At 34.2% G+C, this 20,007-nt stretch overlaps 1 protein-coding gene across 1 annotated transcript; it reads left to right on the plus strand.

The window, feature by feature from the left end:
* The first annotated feature begins 1,493 nt into the window (after nt 1-1,493).
* On the plus strand, nt 1,494-15,606 carry syt8 (synaptotagmin VIII). Its single transcript, XM_042505317.1, is given in 11 exon segments — nt 1,494-1,573; nt 5,746-5,857; nt 5,859-5,932; nt 6,913-7,085; nt 8,148-8,243; nt 8,985-9,071; nt 9,073-9,153; nt 10,138-10,305; nt 11,229-11,346; nt 13,875-14,008; nt 14,906-15,606. Coding segments are annotated over 10 exon segments (1,275 nt in total). The 5' UTR covers nt 1,494-1,573; nt 5,746-5,759; the 3' UTR covers nt 15,152-15,606.
* Nucleotides 15,607-20,007: the final 4,401 nt, after the last annotated feature.

A 20,007-nucleotide genomic window follows, 5' to 3' on the forward strand; every position in this document is an offset into this window, starting at 1 on the left:
GAGTGAGGAAATGACCTGGAAAAGAATGCCCAAAATAATAAAAATTCTGTATGATAATTATAAATGTATGGTTTTTTGGACATTTTTCCCTACCTTATTTTTTTTAAATCAAATTTTCCAAAACTACTAATTTCTTGCAGTTTGCAGGACATTTATTGCCAGTTTGCTTTTTCCTGTTTTCAAAAGAAAGTGATTCAGTTTCTCAAATTTCAAAGGTTTTAATTCCCGTGAAAGCGTCTGAACGCAGTATAGAAAAGTGATGTCGATCCAGGTTTTCAAAGGGTTAAAATGTCAACCTGGAAATAGTGCCAGGTGAGGTCAGAGGTGGAGAGCATGAATGTGTGAAACACGTTTCATCAACCAGTATTTGTTGACGGATGGTGGACGAACATTTCCATCCATAAAGAACCGTACGAACAAACAGCATCATTTCATAAAATTATTCAAGACTCAAACATGAACGGATTAAAATGTAAAAACCATGAAACATATTTTACCCTTTAAAAACAAATTTTCTTTCAAAAACACGGGAGGAAAGGAAACCGGCAACTGAAAAACCGGCCCAAAAATTGTAAAGAAATAAGAGGGAAAAATGAATTAAAAGAAAATTACCTGAAAATAAGAAAAATAAATGAAGTCAAAAAGAAAATTACCTAAAGAAATTAAAATAATTTGTATATACTTTTAAATATTTTTCAGATTTTAGTTTTTTGTTTTTTCCTTTTTCTCTCTCTCTCTGTGTGTGTGTGTGTAGTGTGTGTTTGTTGTGTAGTTTCTTTTGTGTGCTTATTTTCAGACATTTTTCTTGTAGTTTTTTATTTATTTTTATTTTATTTATTTATTTTAACTAATTTCTTGCTAATGTTTTTTGTTTTTTCAGACATTTTTCTTACCAATTTCTTGGTAATGTTTTTGGGTTTTTTTTGTGTGTTTTCTTGCTTTTTTTTCATATCTTTTTCTTGTAACTTTTTACTACTTTCTTGCTAATTTTGGGGCATTTTTTAAGCCTCTGGTTGCCTTTTTCCCATGTTTATTAATATCTATAATATATTACTAAACTTTTTTTGTAATCCACAGATGCATGCAAGAAAAACAACATTTTCTTCACATATTTAACATAAAATGCGGTGAGCAACTGATACACAATAATTTTGGAGGTGAAGTATTGTAAGGAGGCTCTTAATTCACTGGCTGGATTCTTGTTTCAGTGAGTCGAGATGACATATTTGAATAACTGGTATTTTAGCAGCAGTGACTCCACCTCTGTTTGAACTACTGTGTGTGTGCACGTGTGTGTGTGCGTGCATGCGTGCGTGCGTGCGTGTGTGTGTGTGTGTGTGTGTGTGCGTGTGTGTGTGTGTGTGTGCACGTGCGTGTGTGTGTGTGCGCGTGCTTTTAGCAGGTGTGTTGGCGTCTGCAGGTCGACAGTCTCAGAGTTTGAAGATGGCCGGCTGAAGCTCAGCAGGACTCAACGTTTAAAGATTTTAACAGCCGACTGAACAAAGGAGAAGAAATGAGATTCAAATAAAAGGAAATAAAACTTGTGGACGGAAACTGTCATCGCTACACTCAGGTCTGCCTCCTCTCTTACGTCTTTATTTTAGCTGTGAACCTCTTCGTGTTTTTGAGTTATTTGACAGTTTGCAGCAGTTTGTGTCAGAAACTGGATCAGCTTGTTTGAACTGCAGCTGCTTCTTCCGTTTGTCTTCAAATCCCCCAAAAACACACACAGCTGCCGCTCTCACTGTTTCACCAACTTCACTCGTCTGTCCGTCTTTCTGTTGCTTTATTTTGTCACATTTTTCATCTCTTCATTTTTCAATCATCCTCCTCTTATTTGTTCAACATTTCTTCTGAGTTTTGTTCCATTTTCCTTTTCTTTCTTCCTAAATTTTATCTTCCTCCTAACTTTCTTTCTTGTTTCTCGTCTTTTTCATTTCTTCTTACACACTTTCCCCATTTTTATGTGTTAATTTTTTTCTTTCTTACTGTCTTTCTGTCCTTTTCTTTCTTTCTTTCTTTCTTTCTTATTTATTTTCTGACTTTTTTCTGTCTTTCTGTCCTTTTCTTTCTGTATTATTTCTTTCTGTTGCTTTATTTCTTTCTTTTTCTTTTAATTTTGTGTGTTTACCATATTTATATTTGTTCTTGTCTTTTACTTTTTTCATTGTCTTCTGTTTTCTTGTTTTTCCTGCTCTTGTTTTCTTCTTTAAAATTTTCTTTCTTTCTTTCTTAATTTCTTTCTTTCTTTCTTTCTTTCTTTCTTTTTTCTTCTTCCATTCTTCTTCTAGTTTAACATCATTCACTTTTTTCCCAGAGTACTCATTTTTCTCCAGAAATGCACTTTTCTGGTTTTTTTACTCTTTCACGTTAAATTTCCCGCCCAGTGCTCAGTATATCAGTATATGCAGTGGTGAAAGGTAGTACTGAAACGTAGTAATACCACAGAATAAAAATACTCCATTATTAGTAAAATTCCTGCATTCAGAGTTTTACTCAACTACAGAAGTATTGGCTTACAAGAGGAACTTCTTTATTTGATGACAAAAACCCAGAAAAGAATTCATTTTCTGGGTTTTTGTCATTGCGAAAAAATGCATTTTATAAAGAAATTGAAATTTAAAGATATAAAATTCTGAAAATTAATGATAATATAATGATATTTATGATTGTGACAGAATTTACTTAAAACATGGAAACAAAAACAAAAAAGAAAAGAAAATAATATTATTAGATTTTTTTAAAGGCAGTTTTAAGAGGACATTTCTGTCCCCAGGAGCAGTCTTGACTTAATCTGGATTAATTTAGGTCTTGAATGCAGGACTTTTCCTTGTAATAGAATATTTGTACAGGTACGGTGGTACTGTGGTACAGGTGGTACTGGTGGTACTGGTGGTACAGGTGGTACTGGTGGTACTGGTGGTACTGGTGGTACATTTACTTGTCGGACTGTTTGAGGTGTTTTTTCTGCTGATTACAGTGAAATCTGTGGGTGCAGACGGAGGGAGGAGACGTTTCCTCTCTCTGATCAAACAGTTTGTTGTTTTTAGGGAAACTCTCCTCGCAGACGTCACCTCCTTCCTCCTCACTCCTCCAACACGACTCCCTTTTTTGTTCTGAGCCGTACGGATCAGAAACACTCCAGCCGGCGAGTCGGGATTTCTGTAAAACTCGTCATTAGTGAGTAAAATATCTAAAGCTTTCATTAATGAGTCGCTCGGTAGATGCAGACTGTGATTAACGTCAGGATATCTCAGCGTCTGCTGCTTCGATTTTAACCGTTTTTGTTTTAATCCGTCTCTTGTGTGTCTCACGACTTCATGAAAGCGTGAAAATAAAATCACCGGCTGCTCCTTTAAAACTAAATATGCGGCACTTTATGACGTGAATGTTCAGGGAAACTTTTCAGAAAGTGACTTTAGTGAGGAGCGTTGGAGGAAATCTGGCAGGTTTTCTCAAACCAGTTCAGACCAGTAAGAGAGCAGAGTCTGGTGGTTCATCACCAGTATGGTGTGTGTTTAACCTTTGACACCTGAATCAGCATCACTGTTTTCTGCTGCGTTAAGACACTTTCTCAAATGTTTAAACCTCTGAAACCTGAGCAAATGTGTGCTTTCTTTGAAAAACACGAGGAGGAAAAGCAAAGAAATTTACTGTAAATTACAAGAAATTAGTAGATTTGGATTTTTTTTTAAAGCTGGGGGGGGCAAAAAGTATAATTATTATAATTATACATTTGACAAATACTTTGTATATTTTTTAGCGCTTTCTTCAGATCATTTTTATGTGTTTTTGTTCTTTTTTGGTTGATTTATTTTTTATTTTTTCTTTTTGTAAAAGTTTTGGTCACTCCTTTTGAAGTTGCTCTCTGCGAGCATCCCATATTTTGGAAAGACATCAAGCCAATATGCTCAGCTTTCTAAGAGGTTAAGGACGTTTTTATGATTTGAACGCGATTCTGGAATTTGAGGACGTTTTTTTTTAGATTTTAGGACATTACTCGATTTAGGATTTTTAAAACATTTTAGGGCATTTCACAAATTTTAGGACCTTTTTAGGATTTTAAGACATTTCTTGGATTTAGGGGCATTTCTAGGATTCTAGGACATGTCTCAAATTTTAGGACATTTCTAGGATTTTTAAGATATTTCTGTGATTTTAGGACATCAGTGTCTCAGCTGTGTCCTCTGTCGGGGGTGTGGGGGATCCTCCTCTGGCTCTTTTTTTGATCAGCAAGCTCTATTTTGATGCTGTTTTATGTCTCTGACACTTTATGGAGACTAAAAGTACAAAAACTATCCACAATGTCAATCACTTTATTTTTTTTGTGAATTAGAAAATATCTGGGGAGCCACCTGGGGCCCTATTGGGGCCACATTTGTTGAGTATAGTGGGAGCGGTGCAGCAGTGGAGGTCTTCCTGCAGGATTGTGGACTTCCTGTGGCTGGTTGGTTGCAGTGTTGAGTCTTTGTTGTTGTTATCAGAGAGTGAATCAGACGAAGGGTTAATGAGCTGCTGCTGTTTGTTCATGGTGGAGTTTCGCTCGCTCAGTCATGTCGGCTCTGATGTTTGTTTGATTTCAGACGTCACTGTCGTTAAGAAACCTCCGGGAGGACTTCAGGGGAGTTCAAATATAACTTATCCTCTACTGCTGAGTTTTTCCTCTTCCCCCTTTTTATTCTTTTTCATCGTCTTCTCTTTCTTTTTTCTCCTTTTCCATCTTCTTCCACTTCTAATACTTTTCTTGCTCCTCTTCTTCTTTTTTCCTCTTCTTTCTTCTTTTCTTCCTGTCCCTTTCTTTTATTTTCTTTCTTGTCTGAACATTTCTTGGATTTTAGGACATTTTCTCAGATTTGCAGGTTTTCCAACATTTCAGGCTGTTCTCATGCAATGTTCATATGTAGAACTACAAAAAATAATTGATTAGTTATTGACCAGAATTCACATGTAACCCACAAAACCTGGAAGACTGTAATGATTTGAAAATGTCTGAGGGAAAAAAGATATATATTTATATTTATTTATATTTATAGCAAATTATCAGAATTACATATTTAAAACTATGTTACAGTATTATTGCAATTTTTATGCAATTTTCCAGGTTATTTGTTTAGTTATTCATTAATTTTAACCACAAAAAATCTATCTATTTTTAAAAAGCTGGGCAAAATGTCCAGATAAGTAACATAATTCTATATTTTAATCAAGTCATGTTAGAGAATTATTATTACAATCTAAGCACTTTTTCCAGGTAGGTTTTTTAAAATGATTTTTTAGTTTATGGACCCTGAGTCTGGAATAAAGGATTGATTGACTGATTGATTGATTGATTGTTTTTTGCAAAAAATTTCTGGTCATTTTCTTGTACTTTTTTTCTTTCTCACTTTTGGGTCATTTCTTGTTATGTTGCTCATTGCCTTCCTCGCGTGTTTTTGAAACAAATCAAGCCAGGCTGCTCTGATTTCAAAGGGTTAATATTCTGAATCTGTAGATCCTTAAGCTGTCAGATAAATGTGTGAAAAGTAAAATATTGGCTTCCAAAGTGTTGAGTGAATGTGTAAAGCAGCAAAAAATGCAAATCCTCAAGCAAAGTACCTTAAAAGTGTGAGTACAGTACTCGAGTATTTATTCCACTGCTGGTTATACGTCCGTCATGTTTGACGCCAAGCTGAAACTGACGTTGGGTTTTTATTTATTTATTTATTTATTTCATCAGACTGAAACTCTCTTTTCTCTCGTCCACAGCTCCTCTCCTCATCATGCCGACCGTCAATCACTCGACACCAGATTCGTCTCTCTCCTCCTTCACCAGCCCTCGCCCCGTCACCAACGTCTCCATCTTCACCCCCCCCCCTCACCAACGCCACCGCCAACCCCGCCGCCGCCGCCGCCATCGAAGGCTTCCTCCACAACCTTCTGAGAAGGATCCCCTGTGAGTGAACTCAAAGTTTCCCCCAAAATAAAGAGACAAAATCAGTGCTGAAGGAAATATTCAATCCTTTTTTTAAATAACAATAATAATAATAATAATAATAATAATGAAATAATAATAATAATAATAATAATAATAATAATAATGTAACACAAACAAACAAACAAACTGAACAGATGTATAAAGATGAGTAACACTTTTAAGTCCTCACTCTGGAAAAAAGTGAAGATTTTTTGTTTCTTTACAGCTACAGTAACAAAAAAAATTTATTTATTTTTTTTTTTCTAATACCATGTTGCCTCCAGGTAACATAACCATTTTTGGCTGTTTACACTCATATGATACAACCTCAATTGATAAACTGTAAAATTTGCTGAAATATATTTATATTTTTTCAGTCTGCAGCTCTGCAGTGGTGCATTGTTGTCTGAGGGTAACATGCATTTTTTGAAAATATTTTCTTTTAAAATGTTTTTCAATATCAAAATGCATGTCAGACTACAAGCCTTTTATTTATGTTCATTTCTGTATTTTTTTTTATTTTAAACAATATCCCTTTTATTTTATTTCTTTGTTTTTATGGCACCGAGTGTATATACATAGCATTTCATCGACAGGACACACACAATCAATTAAAAAAAACAACAGAACAAACACCAATACATATTCATCATAATTATAATAATAATAACAACAATAATAATTATAATTATAATGAAAATAATAACAGATGAATGAATAAATAAATGTGGTTGATAAATTAGAGCTATTGATAAAAACAATTACATGCTGATGGCGATAATTATTCATTAAGGATCTAAAATGTCCAATATGGGACCTTTAAGTTACAGTACAGAAGTATTATCAGCAATGACTTTATTCCCGGATATTTTCGTTGCAGTAGTTTTATTTGTAATTTGTGCTTTGAGTGTTTTTACAGTGTGATAAGATACGCGATGTGCTGCGTTTGCCTCCCGCAGTGCCTCAATGGCTGGTTTTCTTCCTGTTTGCGACCGGCGTCCTGCTGGTTCTGCTGTGCTGTCTGTGTATCTACATCAAGTGCTGCTGCAAAGGGAAGAAGAAGAAGCGGCAGAAGAAGAAGAAGGAGAACATCAGTCTGAACGGAGTGAACGGAAAAACCACCACGGCTCTGGTCAGAGATTTCGCCACGTCTGTCTGCTACAAATCATAGTTTATTCACCAGTCCATAAAAAACGTAAATACAAACATGATTTGAAGTAAAATTGGACGTGTGAACTGGAACACCCGATCAAAGCTGGTAAATACGAGCCCCGACACTTACAAATAATTTACAAATAATTTTACAAATAATTTCCTCCTGCAGCTTCACTCTAATCTGAAACTTCAGAAGCATTCAGGATTCCTCAGAGATCCTAAAAGTATAATAACTGTATTACAGTACATGAAGACAAAAAGGTGAGACCCCTGCGGAGCTGCAGGTCAGTGCAAACCAACAAACAACAAAACAAACAATAACAACAAACAACAAAACAAACAACAACAAACAAAAAAATAAACAATAACAACAAACAACAACAAAACAAACAACAACAAACAACAACAAACAACAAAACAAACAACAAAACAAACAACAATAACAAACAACAAAACTCATTTTTTCTATAAAAGTGCAGTTTTGAAAATTAGTCCTTATCGTAAAAATCAAATACGTACTGATTGTCAGAATTTTAACCCTTTAATTACCAGGTTTTTGTCATATTGCCACTATGTTTTTCAGATTTAAAAAAACAAAAAAATATTATTTATTTTATAAATATTTTCAATTTACTACATGCAAAGTGGATTTTTTTAATTATTATTATAACATCTTAGGGCATGTAAATGATTAGCAGCAACATTGATTCTTATACATTATTATTTTTTGTGTAGCATATAATATATTCTAATTTTATTTAGAATATATATTAAAAAATAAAATAAAATTTATAATATGTACAGTATAATATAAATTTTCTACTTTCATTGAATTTTATTTTTTAACCAACATTAGTCTTTATCATATAATAATATCAAATGTACTAATTTAAAGAAAGAACTGAATGAATGAATTTAAAGCAGAATTTAAAGCATTTAAAATGTGCCGAACAGTCCCTCAGGGTTAAATAAGTGGTAGATGGTTTGTTGGTTCAATTTTGGTTTAACCAAACCTGATGTGTTTCCTGTGCTCCGGCAGGTTCAGCCCGATGTGACGGATGTGGGCTACGGCTCGACCAAACAGCAGAGAGGGAAGCTGCTCTACTCTCTGGACTACAACGCGGCTCAGTCTGAGGTGATTAATCCAGCTCCACTCTGCCGCGCTGCTTCATCAGATTACTGCACCGATTCATCAGATTACTGCATCGATTCATCAGATTACTGCTCTGAGTCATCAGATTACTGCACCGATTCATCAGATTACTGCACCGATTCATCAGATTACTGCACCGATTCATCAGATTACTGCTCTGATTCATTATATTACTGCACCGATTCATCAGATTACTGCACCGATTCATCAGATTACTGCTCTGAGTCATTATATTACTGCACCGATTCATCAGATTACTGCACCGATTCATCAGATTACTGCACCGATTCATCAGATTACTGCACCGATTCATCAGATTACTGCTGATTCATCAGATTACTGCTCTGATTCATTATTTACTGCACCGATTCATCAGATTACTGCTCTGAAACAGAAATCTATATTTATGTTTACTTTAACTTTTTATTTAGAATTTATTACAGAAAAAATATACATATGTTTTTAAAAATATAGCACTTTTAACAATTTTTTGGGGTCTTTTTTTGTGCTTGTTTTCATTTAATTTTCTTACAAATTTCCTGATATTTTTCCATTTGTTTTGGGAAGTTGCTTTTAAAGAAATGAGACCAATTTTCAACACCAGCAAACACGCTGACGTTTAAGAGTTTTAGGGTTCCCCTTTAACTCTAAAAGTCGGTAGTCTTTTCGGTACCCGCCTGAAGGCTGGACCTGGGCAGGGAGCGTTTCCGTCTGTCTTCACAGCTCACAGTCGGGATCAAACAAGCCGACAGCCTGAAGGCCATGGACCTGGGCGGGAGCTCGGACCCGTACGTCAAAGTCTACATCCTCCCCCAACAAATCCAAAACCTTTGAGACCAAAGTGTTCAGAAACACGCTGAACCCCGTCTTCAACGAGCAGTTCAGCTTCCAGGTACGAGGCGGCGGTGCAGAGAAGCCGCAGCTGCTGAATCACACGCAGGTTTATAAAGACGGCAAGAAATCTGCCTCAGTGTTTTTAGTGCATAAAATAAACAGAGAAAAAAACTTAAAAACAGGTGTCATAAACGTCAAGAATCAAAAATGAAATAGAAATTTATGATCTATAAATTACACAGAGAAGATCCAGTCAAGGTCACTGCTGTTGTATTTTACTAAGTGCTGAAAAAAAGTGATATAATGATGAATAATTACAGGTTTTATTTTATTTTTTATATGTCAGATTTTGGACAGAATGGCTGTGAAGCAAATCTAAACACGGTGAAACCTGGACTGACATCACTTTCCTTGTGCTGCATTCACACGGCTTTCACAAGCACTTTTTGCAAATTGCAAAAAAAAAATATAAAAAGGTGAAAAGAAAATTCCTCAAAAATTAGAGAGAGAGGCAGAGAAAATTTAGAACAAAATAGGGGAAAATTTCCAGAAAATTATAGTGAGAATTATTATTATGTTATTTTATTTTTATTTTATTTTAGCTATTTTTTTACCTTAAGTTTTTACTGATATCTAACACCTCATTGCCTTCTTTCCATGTTTTTGAAAGAAATCGAGTTTTCTCAGGGTTAAATTATTTATTTATAATTTTATTATTTATTATATTTGAATTTAAGAATTTAAAAAGTCTTGAAAAGTCTTAAGTTTGGTCAGCATGTTGTGTTTTGGAGATACTGAACGATCTCAACTCTTTACTTCCAATTTGTAATATTATATATATATTACTGCAATATATATATATATATAATATATTGCAGTGTAAGGCACAAAATATTTATATATATATATATACATATATGTTGAAAACTAAAAAAAAAAAAAAAAAAAGGGAGAAAAGTTTGCCTGTTCTCCTGTTTTATCAGCAGGTGATTAAAAACCTAAATTTGTTCCTGCTTCTGACCGTGTTCATTCTTTTCGGCAGATATCTAAATCTTCCCTGCTGAAGTCGACGGTGGTGATGCAGGTTTTTGACTTTAACAGATTCTCCAAACACAACATCATCGGCGAGCTGCGGCTGCAGCTCTGCAACGTCGACTGGAACCACGTCATCGAGGAGTGGCGGGACCTCGCCGAGCCCGCCAAGTTTGAGGTTTCTTTGTCTTTCTTCCCTTTTCACACTCTCGATGCAAACTACGGCAGCTGGAGGGGCGTTCAGACGTCACTCATGTTTGTGTTTTCCAGCAAGAATAATTAACATGATAACATAATAACCAGCAGAATCAGTTTCTCCCTTTAAATCACTTCTTAAAACTTTGTCGTAGACCATCTTTTATATTTTATTTTGTTTTCTAATTGATCTTTCTTTTCTGTTTTGATCCTGCTGATTATTATTATTATTTATTTATTATTATTATTATTATTATTTACTGTGTTTACTGCTTTAATTATATTCACCTTTATTATTATTCATTATTTTATTGACATGTTTTTTCTCATTATCCTCCGTCTTCCCTCTAATATGTATTTTTTAATTAATTTTTTCAGTTAGATTCAAACGTATTTAATATTTTGTTGTTGTTGTCGTTGTTGTTGTTGTTGTTGTTGTTATTATATCAATAGTATTATTAATAATAATAATGTAATAATTATATTTAATATAATTATTAATAATGATTATTATAATAGTAATAGAATTGTTGTTATTATTATTATTATTATTATTATTATTATTATTATTATTATTATTATTTTTCTTCTTCTTCTTCTTCTTCTTCTTCTTCTTCTTCTTCTTCTTCTTCTTCTTCTTCTTTCTTCTTCTTCTTCTTCTTCTTCTTCTTCTTCTTCTTATTATTATTATTATTATTATTATTATTTATTATTATTATTATTATTATTATTATTATTATTATTATTATTATATCCCTCCAACACTCACACACAAATGGAATATGTCTTATTAATATGTGTTTTTTAACGACTTCCAGCACAAAAAAGCACCACAGCAGAAGAATCACTTCATTTTTCAGTGAACAGTTTGATGATCGTCGCTGTAAAGATTTGTGTGTGCTGCAGGAAGAAAACCTGGGCGAGATCTGCTTCTCTCTGCGATACGTTCCCACCGCCGCCAAGCTGACCGTGGTGATCCTGGAGGCCAAAAACCTGAAGAGCATGGACTACGCAGGAGCTTCAGGTCAGACTGAGACCAGATCTCACATCCAAATCAAACATTTAGTTCAGGGTCACCCTCAGGCAACAAAAGGCGCGATAATAATGATTTATTTTAAATATTTAATATCAAAAACACAAGTTTTATTTCATGAAATTAATCACAAAAGTTAGTCTTTCAGAGACTTCTACCTGCTCTGTAAAGAAATTAAGCAATAATTCAATCAAATATTATTATTATCAACACGAGGGGGTAAAACTGTGGTACTTTATTCAGCTTCTGTATGTTTACATCTAATAGAAAGTATTTTGGGAGCCTTTGTAGGATGCCCACTTTCCATTTCCAGCTCGACAGGTCCAGCAGGCGGCGACAACACAACACGAAACACTGACACTTTTTATATGTAGATGAATATTTGCATTATTGTAACAATCACAGAAGCAGAAAATGAAACCGACTGTAAGAAAGCGTTTTATTATGTTTATTTAAAACAGAAATACATTTACTGTCAGCGTTTATATTTATTTTGCGTCGTAATACAACACAAATAAACAAAAACAAAACAAACTAATAATAATATTAAAAAATAATAATAACATAACTACAGCCAGCTCTCTGAATCAGCTGTAAAAAAACAAACAAAAAACCATCAGTAGATATTCATCCATACGAGACGCACTAAATGCTCGAATTATGTTGGAAAAATTTTACAGAAGCAGGAATGTAGCAGAACATGGAAGAAACCTGAAAAAAATGGCTAAATTAAAAAAAAAAAAACAAATTGGAAGAAATGAGTAAAAAGTGCATGGAAATTACCAGAAAATTAGTCAAAACGAAATAAAATAAAATAAGAGCATAACCTGGAAAAAAGTGCTTCAATAGTAATAATAAATGTCTAGCATAACTTCATTAATTTAGTGACTTTAGTGTAATGAAAATATTTCATCCCTAAAAACAATAAATGATCGAGATGAATAATCGTGATTTCAGTCTTGATCAAAATAATCGGGATTATCGTTTTTTTATCGTTTTATCCACAATCTGCAGCTGTTAGTGTGTCTGATTTTTTTCTGGTAAATGTAACGTTAACAGTCTTCTGTAGTTGAATCTTAGTGCATCAAACTGTTTAGTGTTAGCAGACGTCCTCAGTGCCAAACCAGGTAATCAATCACCAGCCACCGCTGCTTACCAATAATTATTCTTAATCTGTTTTTTTTTTTTTTTTTTTTTTAAATAAGGAAATATTAATCAAACTGGTGTTGGGTTATTTTGATAATATTAATTTAAAAACAAAATCATAAATCATGTTTTTTCACTCAAACTGGTCTTAATTTATACCTTTAAAGGTCCAGTGTGTAGGGTTTAGGGGATATATAGGCAGAAATTGAAGAAAATACACAAACCCAATTCCCAAAAAGTTGGGACGCTGTATAAAATAAATAAATAAAAACAAAATTTAATTATTTACAAATCTGCATGCCTCTGTGCAGCATCAGCCGAGGCCTGAGGAATTATGTTTTGGGTTGTTTGTTGGTCCTGCCGGTGGGGAATTTCTTCAAATTTGGCACAAACATTCACTCGAACTCGAGGGTGAGCTGATTCAATTTTGGTGACCAAAGGTCAAAGGTGAAGGTCACTGTGACCTCATCAGTCTCATTCTTGTGAATGTGATATCTCAAAAACACATTGAGGGAATTTCTTTAAATTTGGCACAAATGTTCAAGTAGACTCAAGCACGAGCTGATTCGATTTTGGTGGCCAAAGGTCAAAGGTGAAGGTCACTGTGACCTCATCAGTCTCATTCTTGTGAACACGATATCTCAGATATACATTGAGGGAATTTCTTCAAATTTGGCACAAACATTCAAGTAGGTAATGGTGTGTGAACTGTGAATGTGATATATCAAGAACACACAAAAAAATTAAATTTGCTGCATTTCTGCAGTAGAAATGCAAGAAAATTTCCCCCAAAACCCCACTAGAAAGCTCAGTTTTTGGGCCTCGGTATTTCTAAAACCTTGTGTATGGCATTGATGGCGACATTCACATTTTCGTGCCAGCCTCTGCTCTCCAGCACGCTTAGCACGCAATTGAAACTTCAGTTTGCTGCCATCTGCAACGTCACCACTAGATGCCACTAAATCCTACACACCGGACCTTTAACGTATCTTTTTTTTCGTAATTGAACTCATTAATTTGTGCTGTGGGTCATAATAACTGCGTGGTGGTCTGACATGGTGAGTTAAAGCAAAGACATGAATTATCGCCTCCAGCAAGGGGATGTTTTGATTTTTTAATTTCTCGGCAATCTATCAGCAGATTTTAGTTAAATTTAGAGTAAAGTTTGGTCTAAATGATTAGTTTTCAGTATAAATCGAAAAAATATTTCAAATTATTTTTTAACCTTTAATGTGTATTTTTCTGTTTTTCGTTGTATTTACAGACAATTTAACTCCTAAGACAAGTAAAGCCACATTTCATCTTTTACAGCAAATTTTACGTCATCTTTTTATTTTCGATGCGTGGGTTTAACGCGCGCCTGGTGTCTGTAGATCCTTATGTGAAGGTGCAGTTGGCTCTGGACAAAAGAAAGTGGAGGAAAAGGAAGACGTCTATTAAAAAGAAGTCTCTAAACCCGTACTGGAACGAGTCCTTCACCTTCGACGTGACATTTGAACAAATCCAGGTGAGTGAACAGGATCATGACAGATGCAATAATGTTTGTTTTAAACTTTAATATCTTAAAATTTGAGTTTTAAAACATAATCTGAGGGTGGCTGTTATAATGTTTTTGTGGGTTATATATAATTCTGGTGAATTAATTTTTAGAGCTATACATACAAACAGTAGATGCGCACAGCCTCAAATGTTGGAAAACCTGCAAAAAAAAAAAAAAAAATAGCAAAACAGCATAAAATAAAATAAATAACTGGGGAAAAGACAGTAATTATCTAGCATAACTTTAAATATGTAAGTTAAAAATGTAATTATGATAATTATAAATATAGATTTCTGGACAAAAAATAATAATAAAAAGACAAATAAAAAGCTATAACAATATTTAAAATATTTTTTAACATACATTTAAATATATAATTTTGATAATTAGCTATAAAGAGTTTCCACCTAGCTTTTCCAAAAATAATTTTCTAAATCTACTGTTTTTTTGCCGTTTGTGGAACATTTCTAGCCAAGCTGCTTATTGTGAGAGGTGTCTGAAAGCAGCACAAGAAAAGTGACTGAAAATAAGTTTTTAAAAAAGAAAATGAAAAATGGGGGATAAAGTTTACAAAATCAAATAAAATTTGATTTAAAAAAATCTGTAACATAATTTTATATGTGAAGTTGTGATATTCACAAGTATAGCTTATCCCTGACTTTTTCTTCTTTTTTCTTAGCTTTTAAAAAAATATATTTTCTAAATCTACTACTTTCTTACGATTTCTGGAACATTTTTTAGTCGCTCATTTCCTTTTTTTCCTGTGTTTTTGAAAAAAGTCGCATCAGAAGTGTCGAGCTCCAGGATTAAAGGGTTATCACGACAATTTTAGGAACTTGTGATCTGTTCTGCTGTCGTCCACAGAGGGTGAACCTGGTGATCTCCGTGTGGGACCACGACGCCATTTCCCGAAACGACGCCATGGGGAAGATCTTCCTGGGCTGCGACGCGGCGGGGAACCAGCTGAGGCACTGGGCCGACATGTTGTCCAACCCGCGGCGGCCGGTCGCTCAGTGGCACAGCCTGCTGTCGTCCGAGCAGGTCAACTCCACCCTGACCCTGAAGAAGAAGATCCCCCTCCAGCACAAACTGCCCAAACTGCCCCTCTGACGGCGTCGCACGCCGACATCCAAACATTTCAGATGCGTCAGTACAAGATTTTTATAATGTTCAAACATAATTTCTTTGCTGCTCTTCTCAAATCTACCTGATCACTTTATATTTTACATTTAAGAATTATATTTTAGTGTGAAATTTAAGAGATAAATCCTTTTTTAATTTTAAACCTATAAGCACTTTGCTCTTCCTGTATGAATTGTATCATACAAAAACCCTCAAACTTATAATATTATAAAGTTTGCTGTAAAATGTAAACATGTAGTCAGTTTGTTAAAAATATTCAGCTGATTTCAAATGTTTATGCAATCAGGTTTTTGAAAGATTTTTGGAAAGTTATTTATTCGAAGCGACGTCTGTTTGTGTCAGATCTGACACAACTTAAATGTTTTTTTAAAACATGTTTAAAGTTTTATTATGGCACTTTTTTGATGATAAATAGTTTCAGCCCAGCAAAAAAAATAAAATAAAAAAAATATATATATTTTATCATTTAACTGAATCACGTCTTCAAACTGAAGTTTATTTCTTATTTCTGCTATTTAAAAAAAAGGAAAAAAAAGAAAAGTTCTGTTACAACTTAAATACTTTTTAAAAGTGTTTAAAATTTAATCATCGCACTTTTTGATGACAAATAATTTCTAACTTTCAGCCCCAAAAAACCCCAACACAAAGCATTTTATCATTAAATGAAATCACCTCTTCAAACAGAAGTTTATTTCTCATTTCCACTATAAAAAAAGGAAAGAAAAAGAAATGTCATGTCTTCAAAATCACTTTGTTAAAGCCAAAAAGTGTTTCAGATTCGGATTCCTTTTATTTGTCATTTCTATGCTACATCCACCACATACTAATTCAGTGCAAAATAATTAATAAAAACCGTAAAATAATAAGCTGATATATAAGAACACCAATAAATAAGTTAAAATTACATTAAAATTGAATAAAATAAATAGTTTAAATTCAAAGAATTAAAAATTAAGAATTTTGTAAAAGAACAGTCTCTTATATGCGGCTCAAATTCACAGTCTGACGTGCATCGAATAACCGCGGTAAGTTTTAGGATGTGATGCGGAGTCGTAAATCAGTGTAATTTCTCCTCAGTGGTGGAATATAATTAGGTACATCTGCTTAGTACTCTACTTATGTATACCTTTGAGGTACTTATACTTTACTGGAGTTCGTTTGTTTTTTAAAAACAGTGAAAATGGTGAAAAATGTTTGTCAAAAATGAGGCAGAGTCCAAAGTCACAGCTTCAGCATTAATACTTTTTTTTAAAAATTGATTTTATAACTTTACAGCACAATATTCTCCACATACTGAAATATATCTCAGATTAAAACAAGCCTACAAATAAATAATAAAAGCAACATAATAATAATAATTTGACAAGAATTCAAGTTTTTTTTCTTTTTTCTTAAAGCTCAACATATTACAAATATATTCCAATTAAAATCATTATTCAAAAGCAGCAAAGCCTCACCTCTGTGCTCTGCGTTCAGCCGGAAATAAGATGAAGGATTCAAATTAAGAGCTGAGACCAATCAAGCTGAGTTCAGCAGGTGCAGCTTCCTGCAGCTTCGGGCCTCCAGAGATCAGCCTCATTAAAGTCTCTCTGAGCTCTGAGCGAAACTGATTTTTACTTTGTCTGCACCTGATGCCGACGTGATCTCATCTTACCTGGAGCAGGAAATAACCGTGCTAACAGGAGACAACCCCAGAAAACTTTAAACCTCTGAAAACTGGAGCGACATCACTTTCCTTGTGCTGCTGTCGGACACCTTTTACAAGCATTTAAACCTCTGAACCCTGAGCAAAGAGGTGCAAATTCTTAAAAAAGAAATACACAAAAAGAAAAAACAAAAGGCAATGAGCAACTTGGTAAGAAATATTCCAGGCATTGCAAGAAATAAGAAAAATTAGGGGAAAACATGATTTTAAAAAAGCTAGGGAAAATGTATAAAGAAAAAAGAAAAGCTAAGGAAATATTAAGGAACTAAGGAAGTATATTTATAATGATCATAATTACACATTTAATATTATGTTACTGTATTTTTATAACATTTTATCTGATTTCTTTTATTTTCTTTTTTAAAATTTATTTTCAAGCATTTTTGTGCTGCTTTCAGACACCTTTCGCAATGAGCAACTCGGTTCAAAATGTTCCACAAAAATTTGTAGATTTAGGAAATTTTTTTGAAAAATGTAGGGGAAAACTATCTATAAGAAATTTTCATTCCACATTGTGGATGCAGGCAGAATATTTTCCCCACTTAAATAAAGAAATAAACAAATAAATACGCTTGAGACAATAGACCAAAAATCAAACAAGGAACATTTTAAACATTTGGATTAACTGTGGTGTAAACGAAAAAAAATCAGTTAAACATAGTAAATATATATACTATTTGCCTCTAAAATGTAGTGGAGAATGGGGTTTAAAGTAGCAAAAAAAACCCGTCAAATTAAGTATATGTGCCTCAAATTTGTACTTGAATAAATGTACTTTTTGAATTTTCTGCCACTGGTTTTGATTAATGCCATGCCACTGTTGTAAAGATCACAGAGAAAAGCAAAGCTGTATTTTGGTGTATTTACCTTTAATTTCTTGCTGCGTGCTGATCATTAATGTGTCTTTCGGTGCGGTGATGCTGCTGTTACCTCAGCAGGTGTTTGGCAGCATCAGAGAGGATTTAAAGGGTCAGCGACGGTCCAACAGACCCGACAGTGACGCGCTGAGGAGCTCAAGAGGTCTCTTTGAAATGCAAATGTCCCACCCACCCGTCCGGCTCTGATGCAACAATTAACACCATTTTTAAAGCTATTTTAAATAATGATATTATTCTCAGCTGGAGGCTTTACTGTAATGAGTTTCAGATGAGACTCAGCATATTATTTTGTGGTTAAAACCTGTTTTAAAGGACTGTGCTGATAAAGTCTTCCAGATCTGCAAATATATATCAAATATGCACAATTTATCCTTAAACCCGAATAGCTTCCAGGGCCATTAATATAGCTCCCCGTCACCTTAGCTATGTTTTTTTTTTTTTAAGTCTAATCTTAAGAGAGAGAAACTGCTGCACACTGTCCCACTGACTGCTCACAGATTTACTGAGTGAAAACAAAAAATGATCATAAAAAAAACTTAATATAATCCATTTACTTACCTGTTAAACATCATCTCCCCACACAAAAACCCTAACCCATTTAAAAAAAGCTAAATTGCATTATTTCAGTGTATGTTTTGTGTAATTTTACGGTAAAATATTAAGAGTTTTAGTTTTTTAGTGAGAAAGGGGAATGAAAACTGATGGCAGCCTGAAAGGGAGGATGATATGTGCACTTTGGTCGGTTTAAAGTCATGTATTAATAAATACAAATAATAATTTGTGGTAAAGCTTGTCAAAAAACCACCAGCATGGTCCTTTAATGTGCTGTTTTGTTTGTCTGAAGGGGATCTGAATGTAAAAAAAAGAGACTAGAACTGAGAATATTTCATAAGAATGAAATAATCTGAGGTTATAATCTGTTATAATAATCGTCAGAGGCGCCGAGCGTGTCCTGTTCAGGCAGACGTGGCCTTCGCTGCCGGCCTTATCTCCTGTGAATTTCCCTGCCTGGTTATTGACAAAGGCAGCTAGATACACTCACACTTCATTATGGAGAGCAGTGACATCAGCAGGTCGGTGGGTTACCAGGATACCTGGAGAGAGGCCGCGGCCATCCAATTAAACACAAGAAGAAGAAGAGGAAAAAAAACAGGCTCCAAATCAGCTCCCAGATAATTGTTGTTTTCAGACTGAGCTGCTGCTGCTTCAGTCGGTCTGCTGACACACCGAGAAACAGCCGGACACACACACACACACACCCTCACACACACACACACAGAAGGTGAGTACACTAACGACTCTGATGCTGTGAATGTTCGAGCTTTTTTTTTTTTTTTAAACACAAATGTGGGATTTAATTATTCATCAAATGGTTCTTTAAAGTATGTTTTTTTTTTTATTTAAACAGGCAACTTATGTGACAATGTATTGAAGCTGGTTCGGTAAATTGAGTTTAAAGGGGAAAAGGAAAAATGTATTTGGTATAAATTAATGTAAGAGCTGTTAAGAACACTTTAATGACACTGACGGTCATGAAACCAGACTACAGCTGGTCGTGTACAGATTTAAGTACAGATAACTATTTTTTACAGTATTGGACATATAATTATTATTATTATTATTGGTGGTGCAATAAAGGGGGAAGGCATGTGAAATATTTTTTAAGTACATATATATTAATAAAGTGTCATATTAAGTCATAATGATGATAAAAAAAAATGATCTGTTGTTCCTCCTGAGTCGCTTTACTACAGTGGTGATATAAAATAGTGGTATTTTGATAATCAGTACTTGCTAAATATTTGTATTTAATAAGAAATCAAAAATGATCACCAGTCTGAGTGTGTTTATATAAGTGAAACGTCAATTGTTAGAGAAGCGTTAGTTTTATTGTTCTGTATCATCCGTAAAGTACAATTTAATAAGAAACGGACTAAATCCGCCCGTCTGAAAGATTCCAGTGAATTTATCGAGCTACACTAAACCTATGAGTCTTTTTGCGCCGAGTTTAGCCTTCAAGGTAGTTTTTGCCCTCTCTAAATGCTATCAATTCTACTTTTATCATACTAACCTAAAAGTCCTAATTTCGAGCCATATCTCATTCCGTGTTAATAACTTTTTACCTGAGTGTTTTAATAGATTTAATTGAGGTTTAATACAACCTGGAAGGCTCAGATCAGGGGGAAAAGCTCATCTTCTCAAACCGCATTGAGTCCGCGCGGCAGGGGGTCGGGCTCGCG

The sequence above is a fragment of the Plectropomus leopardus genome, chromosome 17 (assembly GCF_008729295.1).
Source record: "Plectropomus leopardus isolate mb chromosome 17, YSFRI_Pleo_2.0, whole genome shotgun sequence".
Lineage (NCBI taxonomy): Eukaryota > Metazoa > Chordata > Actinopteri > Perciformes > Serranidae > Plectropomus > Plectropomus leopardus.